The 16099-nt window shown below is 49.1% G+C and overlaps 1 protein-coding gene across 3 annotated transcripts in view; it reads left to right on the top strand.

Annotated features, from left to right (window-relative positions):
* The window catches only part of OTUB2 (OTU deubiquitinase, ubiquitin aldehyde binding 2), a 42808-nt gene that overhangs the window by 6626 nt on the left and 20083 nt on the right, over positions 1-16099 (top strand). Inside the window, exons 1-3 of one of the 3 annotated variants that reach the window (XM_055288311.2) lie at positions 5769-5930; positions 6379-6514; positions 13392-13513. In XM_055288311.2, the coding sequence (XP_055144286.1) occupies positions 13508-13513 (6 nt within the window). In that variant the 5' untranslated portion in view covers positions 5769-5930; positions 6379-6514; positions 13392-13507. Of the gene's footprint in view, positions 1-5768; positions 5931-6378; positions 6515-13391; positions 13514-16099 lie in introns of those variants that run through there. The other 2 variants (XM_055288312.2, XM_055288310.2) reach the window with 2 other exon arrangements.

Here is a 16099-nt window from a genome sequence, read left to right as displayed (position 1 = left end):
CCACTCCAGTCTGACATTCTAGGTCAAGTTTGGAAAAGCCAGGTCTGCATAGAAGGCACTTGCTTGCTTTCGTTGTACCACTGGGGTAAAATCACTCTAGCAACCACCACAGCCCCCAAAATAATTCAGCTCTAGAGGTCAGCTGCTGTTAATTTATGTAGGTAAAGGCAGAAAGTTAAGAGCAGCTGCTGAGCTGTGAACAGTGGTGAGTCAGCACATGAACTTTCAAAAGGGAGTTTTAGAAAAGATGCTGACTATCAGCCAAGAAACTGGAAAGCCCGCTTGACTCCAGGTGCTGCTGGGAGAGGATGGGGGATGAGTCAGGCTTGGCCAGGGAGTTAAATAGGAAAGACACGTGGAAGAAGGAAGGCTGATTGTGGCCAGGTTTTAAGAGTAGTGTAGTTATATTTGGGAGTGTTTTTTTGTTTGTTTGTTGTCATTGTTTTTGAGACTGAGCCTTGCTCCGTGACCCAGGCTAGAGTGTAGTGGCACAATCTCTGCTCACTGCAACCTCCACCTCCCAGGTTCAAGTGATTCTCCTGCCTCAGCCTCCCAAGTAGCTGGGACTACAGGTGCGTGCCACCATGCCTGGCTAATTTTTATATTTTTAGTAGAGATGGGGTTTCACCATGTTGGCCAGGCTGGTCTCGAACTCCTGACCTCAGGTGATCCACCCACCTCGACCTCCCAAAGTGCTGGGATTATAGGTGTGAGCCACCGTGCCCTGCGAGTAGTGTAGTTTTTAAAAGGAGAGCCAGGAGGGAGCCGCTGTTTCGAGTTTCTTATCTCATAGACCTTCAGAGGAAAGAGGGCACCTCAGGTAGGGCTTGAGTGGGATTTCAGAAGGAAGAGGCTGCACTAAAGAAAAGGGACAGAAACGCCAGAGTAGGGACTTGCATTTCGGCTGGAGCATGCAGAACCCCCCGAGCAGTCTGAGAAGGTGGGCTGGGGGACCACATTTGGGACGTGGAGCCCCAAATGCCAGGCTGAGGTTTAGACTCCATCAAGGGCGGTGCAAGGGGAGCCTCACACACTCATGCCTCTGTTCTCTGTCTTTCCCACTCTTTCCAAAGCAAGCTAAAGTATCCCATTAATCTTCTCCAGTGCAGAGGATTAAGCTGGTGGTTCTCAGGTTTGAACACGCATCAGGAAGGCCTGTATCAATGCAGAGTGTGGACCCACCTCCAGAGCTTCCAGGCCCTAGAATCTGCATTTCTAACAAGTCCCCGGATGTGGCAGATGCTGCTGGGCCTGGGGTTACATTTTGAAAACCACTGCTTTAGAGTAATGGCAAATCCTACATGCTGAAGCCAGGCACTGCCCCACCGTGACCACCAACTCCCCCTGCCTGGACTTCGGAATTCCCTCTGCACGATGGGGCTGGACCGAGCATTCCAGGAGGGCTGCCCTAATCCTGTCTGACCTCCGGGGAGGTGCTGGAGAGAGCACCGCCTTCTACGTCCAGGGTGCAGTTCTCTGGCTTGTTGGCTGTGCCTTCGAGGGCTGTATGTCATTCTGTCCCCTGTCACCTGCCTGCTGTGCACCTGTCGTTCTTGATCTAGCTCAGACATTTTGTCACACTGCTTGGGGAGGAGGGTGATTGGAACAGTTGCTTGGCGTAGCAATGGCCTGGCCACCAATCGACATTTGCAGCCAGCATCTGGGTACCTTGGGAGCTCCCAGCCTCCCCTGGGCAGGGCTGGGGCCATGAATCGGACACAGGGCATTGCGCTTAACGGCGCGGCTACCTCAGGCTGCTGGTAAGTACCAGAATGCTGTTTCTCCTTTCTCAGCTTTTTGCCTTACAGGAAAGCTCACTCCCCCATGACCCTGCACCTTCAAAGCACTTTTCTCATAGGTTCTAGATTAGCTGGAGAAAAACCTTCAAGGGCATTTGGAGAAAAAATAGAAAGCACTAGTTCAGGTACCTTATGAAATGTCATTTCATTTGACCTTCCAACTGGACCATGGGATTCCAAGACACCAACAGTCCCAGGCTTGGACATTTTGAGACCAAGAGCTCATTACCTGCCAATGAATCCCAGCTTTAAGCAATTTCAAGCATGAGAAAATTCTTCCCACAGACCATCCTGGAAGAATTGGATTATTGCCAAATGGCTGGTGCTGGGGAAGTTGGCTCTTGGGAGGGGGGAATTGGATTGTGTTTTTTTTTCAAATTGTGTCCTATCATTCTTTTGAGCAGTGGTTTTCAAACTTTAGTGCTCACTGAAACCACAAGTGAGACTTGCTAAAATATGGAGAGAATTGCGGCTTCCTCTTAGAGGCTCTATTTCTAGGGTGAGGCCCAGAAATCTGGATTTTTAGCAATCTCCCCAGGTGATTCCAACACAGACAGCTCTCCAATCATAGGCAGAGAAACACTGGGCATCTGAATGTCTCTTCCTTTCCTTCCTTTTCTTCTTCCTCTCCCCTCCCTTCCCTTCCCTTCCCCTCCCTTCTCCTCCCCTCCCCTTCCTCTCCCCTCCCTTCCCTCCCCTTCCCTTACCTTCCTCTCCCCTTCCCTTACCTTCCTCTCCTCTCCCCTCCCCTTCCTCTCCCCTCCCCTCCCCTTCCTCTCACCTTCTTCTCCCCTCCCCTCCCTTCCCCTCCCCTCCCCTCCCCTCCCCTTCCCTTCCCTTCCCTTCCCTTCCCCTCTTTCTTTCTCTCTTTTTCTTTCTTTCAACAGAGGCTCACTCTGTAGCCCAGGCTGTAGTGCAGTGGTGTAATCTCAGCTCACTGCAACCTCCTCTTCCTGGGTTCCAGCAAGTCTCTTGCCTCAGCCTCCTGAGTAGCTGGGATTATAAGCACCTGCTACCATGCCCGGCTAATTGTTGTGTTTTTAGTAGAGACAGGGTTTCACCATGTTGGTCAGGCTGGTCTTGAACTCCTGACCTCAAGTGATCTGCCCACCTCGGCCTCCCAAAGTGCTGCTATTACAGGTGTGAGCCACCATGCCCAGTCGTGAATGTCAAAGAGAAGAAAACTTGGTCCATATTCACCTGGTCTTCAATAGGGAAGGACTTTGAAAGCATGGAAATGACAGGAATAACACCCAAAAACAATCTGACCACATAAAAGTTACAAATATGCCCGGTGCAGTGGCTCACACCTGTAATCCCAGCACTTTGGAAGGCCAAGGCAGGTGGATCACCTGAGGTCAGGAGATCGAGACCAGCCTGGCCAACATGGCGAAACCCTGTCTCTACTAAAAATACAAAAAAATTAGTCAGGCATGGTGGCAGGCACCTGTAATCCCAGCTACCCACAAGGCTGAGGCAGGAGAATCACTTGAACCAGGAGGCGGAGGTTGCAGTGAGCTGAGATTGCACCACTGCACTCCAGCCTGGGTGACAGAGTGAGACTCTGTCTCAAAAAAAAAAAAAAAAAAAAAATTTACAAATACATCTACTTCAGAGCACATCAAAATATCAAAAGACAATAAGCTGGGGGGAAATGGTGAGGAATTTGGGAAAGGATCAATGTTTTGATATTTAAAGAGCTCTTATAAAGTAAAAAAAAAAAAAAAATTGACACCAGTTGCTCATATTCAGCAAACCATGAAATAAAATGGCCTATAAACATAAAAATATTTCAACCATACAATTATTGCCTATCAAAATAAAGCAACAGACAAATGCTTTTAAGATAGGCTCACTGTAGAATTGTTTGCATAAATTCTCTGGAAAACAATTTGCTAAGAGGTCTTGAGAGGCTTAAAAAATGTTTATGTCCTTCAGCTCAGTATGGTCAGCCCTCTGTATACACAGATTCCACATCTTTGGATTCAACCAACCGCAGATCAAAAATATTCCAGATTCAACCAACCCCAGATCAAAAATATTCAGAAAAAAATCCCATCTTTACTAAAAATATACAAAAATTTATCTGAGCATGGTGGCGTGCACCTGTAATCCCAGCTACTTGGGAGGCTGAGGCAGGAGAATCGCTCATGAGGGAGGAAGAGGTTGCAGTGAGCCGAGCTAGTGGGCAACAAGAGTGAGCCAACAAGATGGCTCATGCCTGTAATCCCAGCACTTTGGGAGGCCCAGGAGGGCGAATCACCTGAGGTCAGGAGTTCAAGACCAGCCAGTGAAACATGGCGAAGCCCCATCTCTACTAAAAGTACAAAAATTAGCTGGGCATGGCGGTGTGCACCTGTTATCCCAGCTACTCGGGAGGCTGAGACAGGAGACTTGCTTGAACCCAGGGGGCAGAGGTTGCGGTGAGCCGAGATGGCACTACTGCACTCCAGCCTGGACAACAGAGCAAGACTTTGTCTCAAAAAAAAAAAAATTCAGGAAAAAAAGAAAAACATTAAAAATTAAAATTACTGCAATTAAAAATAACATAAAATTTTAAAAATATAGTACAACTATACAGCATCATAGTATTAGATATTAAAAGTAATCTAGAGATGATTTAAAGTATGTGAGGGGATGTGCATAAAATTCTGCACAATTTTATATCAGGGACTTGAGTATCTGAGGATTTTGATATGTGTTGGGGGAGTCCTGAAACCAATCCCCCACAGACACTGAGGGACAACTGAAATTCCAGCTCAGGAACTTCCGTCAATAGCACCGAGCTATTATTTGGTTGAAAGTTGTAGAAAGCACAACTCAGTTTAGGAGACAAATGAAACACATTGGTTTCTGAAACTGAAAAGAGCAGGGATTCTTGCTGGAGGCACAGTTAATCAGGAGTACAATGTTAGCAGAATCCAGTCTCTTCGTTTCTGAGTTTGATCGCTCAGGTCTTGGCTTTATTCTCAGGCTCAGTGTAAACAAGATGCTTCCAGCACTTTCAGGATTGCCAGCACCCTCTGAAGCAGAAGTCAGAGAAGAGAGAATGCCTCTTCCTAGCTACTCCTTGACCAGTCTCAGGATTCACTCTGATTAGATCACCTTGGGTCATGCACCTCTTTTTAGACAACCACTAATTAGCCAGGACTAGGCACTGTGTCATTCCTGAACTAATCTCTGTAATGAAGGGGATTCCGTACTCTGGATGGCCAGGCCTGGGCCCAATTTTTGAGATTTCATGAGATGGAATACCTTTCGTAGCTAGAGGCCATTCCCCGGGAGCCAGTGATGGATGCCACATGAACTACATGGACTCAAAGTAGGTGAGGGGCGGTTCCCCCAAAGGGAAATCAGGGCACTGACTCACTGAATTCAGAGGGAGGTTGGACTTGGCACTGGGCAAACAGAAGCAAGAAATGCCCATGACAGATGCCAACAAAGTTTCTACACAAAGATGTTCATTACATTGTTATTTATAGTAGCCCCAACTGGAAAACCCTAAGTATCCTAGAAGAAGAGATTAATGAATTATGCCAAAACATGTTATGATTCTGCAGCCATTCATATATTTTCAAAAATATTTAATGTTAGAAAAATGTACAGGGTATAAAGCTAAGTGAAAACAAAAACCAAGAAGGAGTTTTCAAAAGGTAGAATAGAAACTCAATTTAGTAAAAATTATACATATATAAGAGTAGAAGGAAATCTACTAAAACAATGTTCCAAGCAGGAGGATCAAGACCCTTGGGGATAGCAGCAAATATTAGACCCACCTAGTGTAGCAGACGAAATGATCAGCCCCAGTAGTGTACATCCACACTCTTGCCAGGGCCTCCTGGCGGACAGAATAGTCATCCCCATCTCTTGACTTGGGTTGGCTGTGTGCTTTGGCCAATAAAATATCAGTGGATTATGACACGGAGGCTTAAAACATAATTGTGCAGTGCACTTGTCACCCGTGAGCTCGCCCATGAATAGAACCTGCCTCAGGGAGCCCACCTCGTTCCAGGAGGATGAGAGTCATGTGGAGCAGACATGGACCCAACCTGCAGCTGGGATGCTCCTAAATCAGTCAATCCTCAGCCAACCCACAGACTCATGAGCAAGAGACAAATGCTGCTTCTACCTGTAAGCCAGGGCAAGTTTGAGGTTGCTTGTCACACAGCATGATAGCAATAGCTACCTGATACACCTGCACACTTGTTCAAATTCTGTGTTTTCTCCAACCTAAGCATCACCCCCTTGTGGGAAACCAGGCCATCCAAGGGCACGGATCCTGTGTCAGAAATGCTGGGATGCATAAAAGTGGAGAAGAGCTCTGCCATGTTAACAGTGGTTATCTCCAGATTGTAGGATTTTTTTATTTTCTTCTTTATACTTTTGTGTATTTCCCAAAGTTTCTGTGATTAACATGTTTTTTATAACCAGAAAGAAATACTGTATTAAAAAATTAGAAACCAACTCTTCTTGGCACCTCACCGATCCTCACCTCCAGATTGTAGGATTTTTTTATTTTCTTCTTTATACTTTTGTGTATTTTCTAAAGTTTCTGTGATTGACATGTTTTTATAACCAGAAAGAAATACTGTATTAAAAAATTAGAAACCAACTCTTCTTGGCACCTCACCGATCCTCACCCTTGGTGTCCCCAAGAACAAGAGGAATTGTCAAATCCTTCACCCACATAACTGTCTTCAGGTCTCTGGAGAAAGGTACTCGGCGCCCCACATACTGGGTTTTCTCAAACTTCATTAACTCTGGGTCTTGTATGAGCACCTGCCCCTGACACTGCCACCACTGGCTCCTGATCTCTGAAGAGTCCCCTTTGGTCTCTAACCTTGAATCTTGGCGTCCCAACCTGAGTCCTATTCTCCAGGTAAGGAGGCTGGCCAGACAGGGATTACAGGAAATATTTTGGAGAGGCTTCCTTGCCATGGCCTCAGCTGAAAAGGTGCTGGGCATTCCAGCCCCACTCCCACCCCCTTCACTGGGGGCCAGATGCCCGGCCCAACCCTGCTCTTGGCTCAGGAGCAGCCAGGCCACTTGGGAGGCCCGTGCTCCAAGGCTGTAAGTGCCAGTCTGGCCAAAGGCACTCCATGGGAACGTCTCAAACATCTCCAAACCCGGGGGTTCCCCCATTTCCCTTGACTGAAGTCTCCAGAAGGTGCTGGCACTGTTGCCGTGCCCTTTGCTGCCAAAACTTGCTCACCCCTCACTGGCGGCTGCTGGACTTTCTGTAGGACTCAGTCATGCATGGGATGCTGAATTCACAGATCCAAGAGAGGGAGTCTCAGGTCCCCACCTGCTCTCCAGCACCGTGAACAGTGCACACGCTGAGGGCAGGAGCCCTGTGTCCTTTGTCTCCAACTGGGGGGCTGGCACAAAGCAGGTGGCGTTCGGTGTTGAAGGAACAGGTGCGTGTGTGCTTGAACAAGGGAGTTAGGTTCCTCGCAGAGTACCAGAATGCCGCTTACTGGCCACCTGAGTGCGTCCCTGACTTGTCCCCGCAATCTGTGAGCCAGAAAGTTTTTCCTAATCCCCTTTTATAGGAGGAAACTGCAGCTCAGTGTGAAAATGTGCCTTGTCCGAGGTTACACAGACAGTCAGTGGTTGAGCCTGGACATGAATTCAAGTGCATTGGGCTCCAAATTGAACCACTGTCACTGTCACAGGACAGTTCAGTAGTAAAGGAACTGTAAGAACAGGAGCTAACGTGTGGGATGCTTGTTGGATGCTAAGCTCATTACAGCTTAGGCAGCTTTCCCTGCAGGAGTGTTTATCCCATTGTACAGATGAGGCCCCGATAGGTTAAAGGCTTTCCCAAGGTCACACAGCCATCATGTCTGTCTCCTTTCAGAGTTAGAGCTCTCAGCCACTATAGGCTGAAGGGAGCATGATAGTGAATCGTGATCTAGAGGCAGATTTGACGGCTCGAGTGCAAATGGAAGACAGCCCATAGACAGAATCGAGGGATGAGTGTGTTATTGTGTATCCCTGCCCAGGTGTGGTCTGAGGACCACATCGTGGGCATCCCCTGAGAGCTTGTGAGAAAGGCCGAATCTGCATTCACGTGAGGTCCCCAGGCGGTCCGTGTGAGCAGTAAAGGTTGCAAGCGCTGGTCTGATTTGCTCTGAGGTGGGTGTGAGTCTAGCATTGCCTTCTGGGGAGAAAGTGACTCTTGTGGACAGCTGGCATCATCCAGGGCTTCTGCTGCAGGGGCTGTGACCCAAGAGACATGAGGCCCCCAGCCAGCCAAACTTCGACCCCCAGCTTGCACTGGTGTGGACACACACTGAAGCTGCAGGACACAGGGCGGGATAAGCCCCAGTCCTGAGTGTGCTTTTGGGGAGTTTCCTTCTGCCCTGATGGTCGTTTTCCCATCCCTCTCTTCCCTGGCCACTTCCTGTCTCACCTCCTCCAGGAAGCCTTGCCAGTTGCCCCTGCCCTAGGCAGAGACAGCAGAGCTTTCCCTGGGCTTCCAGCCTCTCCCACAGGCTCCCGAGAGCACCTGCCTGGTTACAGTCATCACTTAGTTGTTTACACTCTTCTCTCCCCCACTGGAAGGAGAAGTTCTCAAGAGGAAAAGCTTTGTCTTAACCACATACCCAGAACCCAGTGCGAAGCCCAGTCCAGAACAGGCCGTCGGTAAATCTGTGCTGGACATCCTTATGTCCTCAGAACAAATGATGAATGAATGAAATTCTCAAGCACAGGAGTGAATCTCTAAGTGAACATTTTAAGGAAGGTGTAGAAGTCAAAAGTGAGGGATATTTAAGGGGGGGCAGAAGAATATTAGCTACAACTTGGTCTTCGGGATCAACTATGTCCTGTGCACAGGGCACCACACCACCTCCCGGGATGAGCTGCCTCTCTAGCACCCATTGGAGGAGCCCTGCGAAGCCGGCCAAGTGCCCATGAGTTTTCCAGGGGAATTACTGGGGGAAGAGTTCCCTCGCCCAGCCTCCACAGCATCATAAATCACAGGAATTCTGTCACCAGTCACCCCGGGCTGCTGCCAAGGAATATGGAGGGAGAAGTCTCATGAGCCAAGCCGAGGGTGGCATCTGTCTCCTGGGAGCCAGCAGGACTTGTCCTGGGCTGAGTGCAGCCAAACAGGCCCATGGGGCCCTTTCAAGTCCCTCAGACCCCTGGCCCTACTGACCTTTAACATGGAATTGGGATGGGAAGGGCTAGAAAAACCGGATGGGCACCCTGGGGCGGTGTGTTTGTGTGTGCGTGTGCTTGTATTTAAATTACTGTCTGTTCCTAGATTATTCACAGTGGCTGGATAGATTATCACCAATTCTAGAGAATGGATTTGGGAAGATTTGACTAAAAATAAGATCTCATGATAGCTATAAAATTGGCTGATGAGGGGGTGACGTCGAGAGCTCTCTAACTTTCTTTTCTTTTACATAGAGCAGTGTAGCACATCATTGAAAGGATTTCAAGGCTGGGTGCGGTGGCTCACGCCTGTAATCCCAGCACTTTGGGAGGCCGAGGCGGGCGGGTCACCAGTGCAGGAGATCGAGACCATCCTGGCTAACACAGTGAAACCCCGTCTCTACTAAAAAAAATACAAAAAATTAGCCGGGTGTGGTGGCGGGCGCCTGTAGTCCCAGCTACTGTGGAGGCCAAGGCAGAAGAATGGCGTGAACCTGGGAGGTGGAGCTTCCAGTGAGCTGAGATCGCGCCACTGCACTCCAGCCTGGGAAACAGAGCGAGACTCTGTCTCAAAAAAAAATAAAAAAATTAAAAAAAAATTTTCAAAAAGTTGATATAAGACCTCTAACAATTTAAATTTTACTGTCACATCCTGCACTGGATATAGTGTGAGGGGTCCTCCGTAATTATTTGTTTCTGCATGATTGATTTCAATTTTTCTATTTCCTATGAGCACCTATAAGAAATTATGTTAGGCAAGATGCTGCTATCTAGAAGACGAACAAACTTTAATTTTCTTCCAGCAAATGCTATAAAGGTGAGAATTGTGAGAGTCGAAAAGCCAGTTTGAGAGGAACAAGTGGTCAGCCTGTGAAAGGCAGGTGCTTTCAAGGGCAACCAACACTGATGCCTGGGCTCAGAGGGAGACAGTAATTAGCTCAAGGTCACACAGCAAACAGGCAGCAGAACCCAAGTCTGGCTAACCTTAAGGCTGGGATGCTTTTCCTGATCAAAGCTTCTCAAACTTTCCCCCCAACATCCCTAACAGCAAAGGAGAGTGAACCCGGACCTGCAGGGCACTGGTGCGGAGGCTGGAGGGGAAGCACAGGATTTCTTTGCAGTTTCATCAGAAAATTTTATATAAGTGAATTTGCATTCTATTTCATAATGTGTTGCTCTAGCACAAAAATTATGTTTTGTCCTTGTAACAATCTCACAGTAAAATAAATTATCCAGGAAGCTGCACTTCAAGTCCCGCCTGGCAGAGCTCGGAGACCCGGGACCTCTACGGAGTAGCTGCCCTCACCCCACACAAGCCTCCACTATCTGTAAACACAGGCTCCTGTTTCAAGAAGTTTTTACCAACCACTCCAAGCCCAAGTTTTTCTGAGCTTTGCTCTCCAGGGGCCTGGAGCATTTCTAGAAATCACAAAGCTTCGAACTTTTCCATTTTTTATGTTCTGGGAGACGTTATTTGGGGAATTCCCTCAGGCACTGCGCTCTGCTCCGTCTAATAGAGGCTGCGCTGCGCTGGTGTCCAGTTGCCCCATTCAGCCAGCCAGGCAGGCCCCCGCTCTCCTGCAGCTCCACATCCAGCCCACCACCAAGCCCTGTCCATGTCCCCTCCTGCTCTTGGACCCTTTTCCACTTTTCCCCATCTCTGTGCCCCACCTGGACTTGACCACACCCATCTCTGCCCTGGACCACTACAGCAGCCACCTTCCTGGTTTTCTGCTTCCACTCTTGCCCTCTCAAACCCATTCTCCTCCCAGCAGCCCCAGCAATTCCTCAAAGAAACAAATTCGGTCATGCCCACCCTCTCTCTTGCCCCTTCCACGGCTCCCTATTGCCCACATGTCAATCCATTTTCCAATGCCTACAAAGCCTGCATGGCCTTGGCCACCCCTTCAGCCTGATATGCAGCACTCACTTTCCCCCTTTATTCCTGTGCCCCAGCCAGACTGGCTCCTCCCAGTTGCTAGAATTCACCAGGCTCCTTTTCAGGAGGTTCACTGATGCTGTCCTAGCTAACTGTACTGTTGTCCATTTAGCCCTTGCCTACTCCCACTCATTTATTCAGGGCATTTTTCCTGAGTGCCTGCTACGTGCCTGGCACTGTGCTAGGTACTCAGTGTACTGTGGTGACCTAGTTTTTGCCTTCTTGGAGCTTATTATCTAACAGGTGGACAGATACATGGGAATAATCACGAACTGTAGGAAATGCTAGGATGGGAAATAGCAAAGTGCTAAGGAAGAGACTCTCAGGGTGGGGACAGGGAAAAGGACAAATGAAGCCTCTTCCAACTCATCCTTAGACCTCAGCTCAAAACTCACCTCCTCTGAGAAGCCTCCCCTCCCTGCTAGACAGGCCAGGTCCTTGCTCATCTGCTCTATAGCTTCCTGTTCTCTTCTTCCCCAGCACTTGCAATAATTTGCAATTAGACATTGATTTGCGCAACTAGAGCAGTGGGGAGGAATGTGCTGTAGAATATCTACTCTGCCTCCAGTGGGAGTTTGGGGAGGTGTCTCCAAGGCTGTGTTCATCCACATAATAACCTAGAGATGTATCATTAACCTGTGCCATAGAGGAACAGACTGAGGCTGGGAACAAGAGAGGCTGTGTTAGTCATCTAATGCTGCCTAACAAACTATCCCAAAGCTTAGCAAAACAATGACCATTTATTATCTTACTCCTATGGGCCAAGGATCTGGTCATGGCTGAGAAGGGTCCTTTGGCTCTGGGTCTTTCCAGAGGCTTCGATCAAACTGTTAGCCAGGGCTGCAGTCTCACCTGAAGGCTCGACCAGGGAGAATCAGCTCCCAATTTCACTCCCACAGCCATTGGCAGATGAGGTTCCTCCTGGCTGTTTGACTGAAGGCCTCATTTCTTTGCCAGCTGTTGGTGGGGGGTCTCCCTCAGCTCCCGGCCCTGTGGATCTTTCCATAGAGCAGTTCCTAACATAGCAATTGAGGGAGTGAGGGTGAGCCAGCAAGCTGGAAGCCACAGGCTTTGGGAATCCTAATCTCAGAAATGACAGCCCATCACTTTGCTGTGCTGTAGTGGTTAGAAGCAAGCCACCAGGTCCAGCCCACACTCAAAGGAAGAGATTACCCAAGGGCTTGAACACAGGAGATAGAGGGGGCGGGTAGTCACTGGGAACCATTTACAGGCTACTGATCACAGAGGTCACATAATCTTCCCAAGGTCTCGTCGCTAGAATGTGTTCCAGCTGCCTTTGGGAGCTGGGCTCTCTGTGCCCACCACAGGGAGCGACGACAGGGCAGGAACAGGCAGCCTTCTCCAAGCCTGGGGACCTCCTGCTACTGGTCTTGGCCTTTCTGAAAACCACAGCAAATGCACCTTCTCCCATAGAAACTAGAGATGGTTTCTTGCCCAGCCCAGGAGGCTGGACGGGTTACAAGCATTTGCCATGTGAGCTGAAAAACACTAGTTTTCAAAACCCAGGCCCTGGGGGAACCCGCAAAGGGGTGAATGGCTGGAAAATGGGTCCATCTATTACCCTCTTGGGGCTGTGTGTAAACTGAAGAGGGGATTATGCCATGGTCCTAACCTAGCCTTATAAAATGACTTCTCCTCCCAATTTTCTTGCCTCACACTTGAAAAGCCATTCATGCCTCCTCTGGGGCCCTCTCTGGGGGTTCAAGAAATCCCACAGTTCTTTTGTTTCTCCTCTCAAAAACGAACTCACTGTATATCCTGTATCCCTGGGCTGGTGGAAAATTAACTCTCAGTTATTTGGGGGAACTCCCTCCCCATCTTCACCCCCAACGCCATTGGGGTGGCGTAGTCCAGGGCAACTTAGTGCAGAACAATTGGAGGTTATTTCCCCAGGAGGATGTAAGCTGAGTGACAGCAGCGACTTTCGTCAGTTTCATGCAGTGATGGGCAGTGGGTGCCTGGCACATAGTTGATGTCCAGTAACTCTTTGTGGAATGTTGAATGAATGCCTTTTGCCTTGTTGCCACACCCCTCACCCAAAACATGCTCCTAAGGGAAGGACAAAGGAGTCTCTGCCAGGCTAGGGGCCCGAGTTCCCTTACGCAATACAGGCTTGTCCTCTCGGGATCCAACACGTGACTTGTGAGTGATGAGTCACTGTACTGCATGCACGACGAGTCTCCTCTGTCCTAGGACATGTGCTTCTACCCTTCCTGGATTCCAGAAACTTCTCCCTACTCAGCCAGATCCACCTCCCCATTCTCTAATCCCCCAATCCCACTGTTCTTCCTAGAAAGATCCTCTTTTCTCAAAAACAAAAGCCTCTTTCTCACCTTTGCCCTTGGGGGTGGGAGCCAGGACAGCCATTGGCTCCAGGGCCAGCCCCCAGCTCTGCTCCCTGGGACTGGGGCAAGGGAGGAGTGAGGAGAGGGCTAATTCTAGCTCTTCTTTTTGATCTTTCCCAGCAGTGAAACAACACCTGAATTTGTATCTCAACAAGTTTTCCAGCTCAAGGTTGCAGGAGGAGAGTGCTGACACCCAGCAGAGGAAACTCAAAGTCTGAGTCGAGCCCGCACTCTGCATGGAGGTGAAGTGCTTTACATCCTGGGGGCCTAGTCTTCCTACCAAGCACCCTTCCCGCAGCTGGTGGGGTGGGGAAGGCATTGTCAAGTGAATAAAATAGCACAGTGTAACCAGCATCAGGAAAATGGCCGCTCTTGCCAGCATGGATGTGGCTGCCTGAAATGCCTCCATCATAGCTTCATTCCATTGATCTAGGGGAACGGCAGACAACCCCCTTTTCAGGCACCCAGACACCATCCTTGGTGGGGCTCCTCCCTGTCACATGCAAATCTATACCAGCTAACAGAAGCCACGAGTCTCAGGCCTCATGGTGACCTTGTCCCCTTTAGGCTTAGTCACACCAGGAGGAAGGAGACTCAGGCCCCGAATAGCCACCAAGCAAAGCCCACATTTATTAGGCACTTACTGAATGCCAAGTACAATGTTAGTGCTTTTCACGATCATCTCATGTAATCTTTGAGATAGGAATGAACACTCCCACTTTACAGGTGAGGAAACTGAGGCCCAGAGAGGTACGACTTGCTCAAGGAGTAATGCCATGGGAAGGATGACATGAATATACTTGACTCTTCTGCCCACACTCATAATTACCATGGCCTCCTGCTCCCTCCAAATCCCAGTAGCAAGGGATCAACACCAAAGGAAGACAGACATGATGGGGAAATTCAAAGGGATTCTTGACCATCTGGGCAATCCGGGAAGGCCTCATGGACAAGGACCCAGGATTTGAAGGACAGGTGGTATTTGACAAGTGGACATTCCAGGAGGAGCGAAGTACAGAGAGGTGTGAAAGCACAAGGAAGTTTCCAGGCCCTCAAAGCCATCCCTGTAAGCTCATGTATTATCGGACAAGTGGGGAAATCAGGGAGAGAAAGTGTGAAAGGTGGGTTGGGGCTCCATTGCAGAGAGTGGGATGACGTCAACCCGGGAGAGCTCTCTGGGTCTGACCAGGCTGAGAAGGGCCAGACCATGAGTGGCATGGGCAGCAGAACCCAGCCTCCAAATCTGGGGCATCTAGTACCCAGGTACACAGGTCCTTTTCTGGAAGACAGGACACCCAAAGCCTCCTGCTTCTCTGGACTTGTGAATCCCCAGCTGCCATTCCCCGACCCGTCCACCCAGACACTTGAACAACAGGGAGAAGGGGTGCAGGAAGGATGGAGGAAATTCATTCCAGACAGAACACATGGATCCCCTGCCATGGGCAGCCCCTAACGACACTGTCCGCATTTTCCATGCAGACCCAGCTTGAAACCCCACTGAGCCCTTCTGCAACTTTTTTCCTTCCAACCAGGCTTTAGAGAGCTTACGAAGAATCCTGATTAGTTAGACTAAGGAAATTACATTTTCCCTGCTAATTGAGCTGAATTTGAGGAAATATTCTGTTACAAATACACTGAGATTCTTGTAAGATTGTATGTGTGTGTTTAAAGCCTTCGTTACTACAAATATTAAAACAACAAAACAAAACATTTTTAACCACCCAGATTGTCCAACCCTCTCACTGAGTGAGGAACCAGAAGACCAGAGAGGGCCTGGGTATTGCCTGGGGTCACACAGCAGTGAGTGGCAGAGCCCAGGGACCCAGAATTCCTCATGGACTCCAGCCCAGTGCTCCTTCCACTCTCCCATGCTGGCTTGGTTTGGAACTGCTGGGGCCTGAGGAAGGGCAGAGAGTGGGCCCAGGGCTCGGGGCTTAGTGCAGCCGAACTTGAGGGCTCCTCAAAGCCTTGGCTGAAAAGACTCTTCACCCACACCCCTCACCCAGACGCCATGGAACCTGGCTCAGTCATTCCTCCACAGAAGGAAGCTAACATGTCTTAGAATGAGAACTGGTTGGGGAGTCAGGAGTCCGGGGATCCAGCCCAGCCAGGCCACTTCTTAGCTCAGCAGCACTGGGCTGCTCCTGTCACCTCTCTGGCTTCCTTGGCTGTAAAAAACAAAAAAGAGAAACCTCCTGAAGACAAACAGGAGTCAGGAACGGGGGCAGGTAGCACAGCCCCTGTAGTCACATGCAGAGTGAATTCGAAACCAGCTCTGGAGTCACACTGCCTGGGACTGAATCCCACTTGACTGCTATGTGACTTAGGCAAGGAACTTAAACTCTCTGTACACCTTTCCTCATCTGTGAAATAGGGATAATAATAACAGGACCTACCCCCATAAACCAGTTGTGAGGAAATTAATTCTGTATATGTGGAGAGTTCAGGATAGCACCTGATACATAGTAGGTGTTCTGCATAACTGTATAAATAACTGTAAAAAAATTACCTGCTATTGTTACTGCTCCTTGAGCCTCCATTGACCTCACACTCCCTACCCAGGACATGATACATGCTTGGAAGACTCAGATGTCTGTTTGCCCAGAGCCTAGCCTGGTACCTGGGACTTACATAATAAGAGTGGGGCTGGCAGCAGCAGGAAGGGGAATTGCTCAATACACGCTCCTGGAAATATTAATATTGTGAAGTGGATGCATGCAATGCACTGAGTCCCCCTCCCCTACAAACTCTCCCTCCCACACCCAAAGCAGCTCCTCCAGGACTCAAGGGCTGGTGAATGAATCTTTGAATGATAAATATTCCTATTT

Source organism: Symphalangus syndactylus, chromosome 8 (assembly GCF_028878055.3).
Source record: "Symphalangus syndactylus isolate Jambi chromosome 8, NHGRI_mSymSyn1-v2.1_pri, whole genome shotgun sequence".
In the NCBI taxonomy this organism is placed as follows: domain Eukaryota; kingdom Metazoa; phylum Chordata; class Mammalia; order Primates; family Hylobatidae; genus Symphalangus; species Symphalangus syndactylus.
This window is presented reverse-complemented; position numbering and strand designations above follow the sequence as displayed.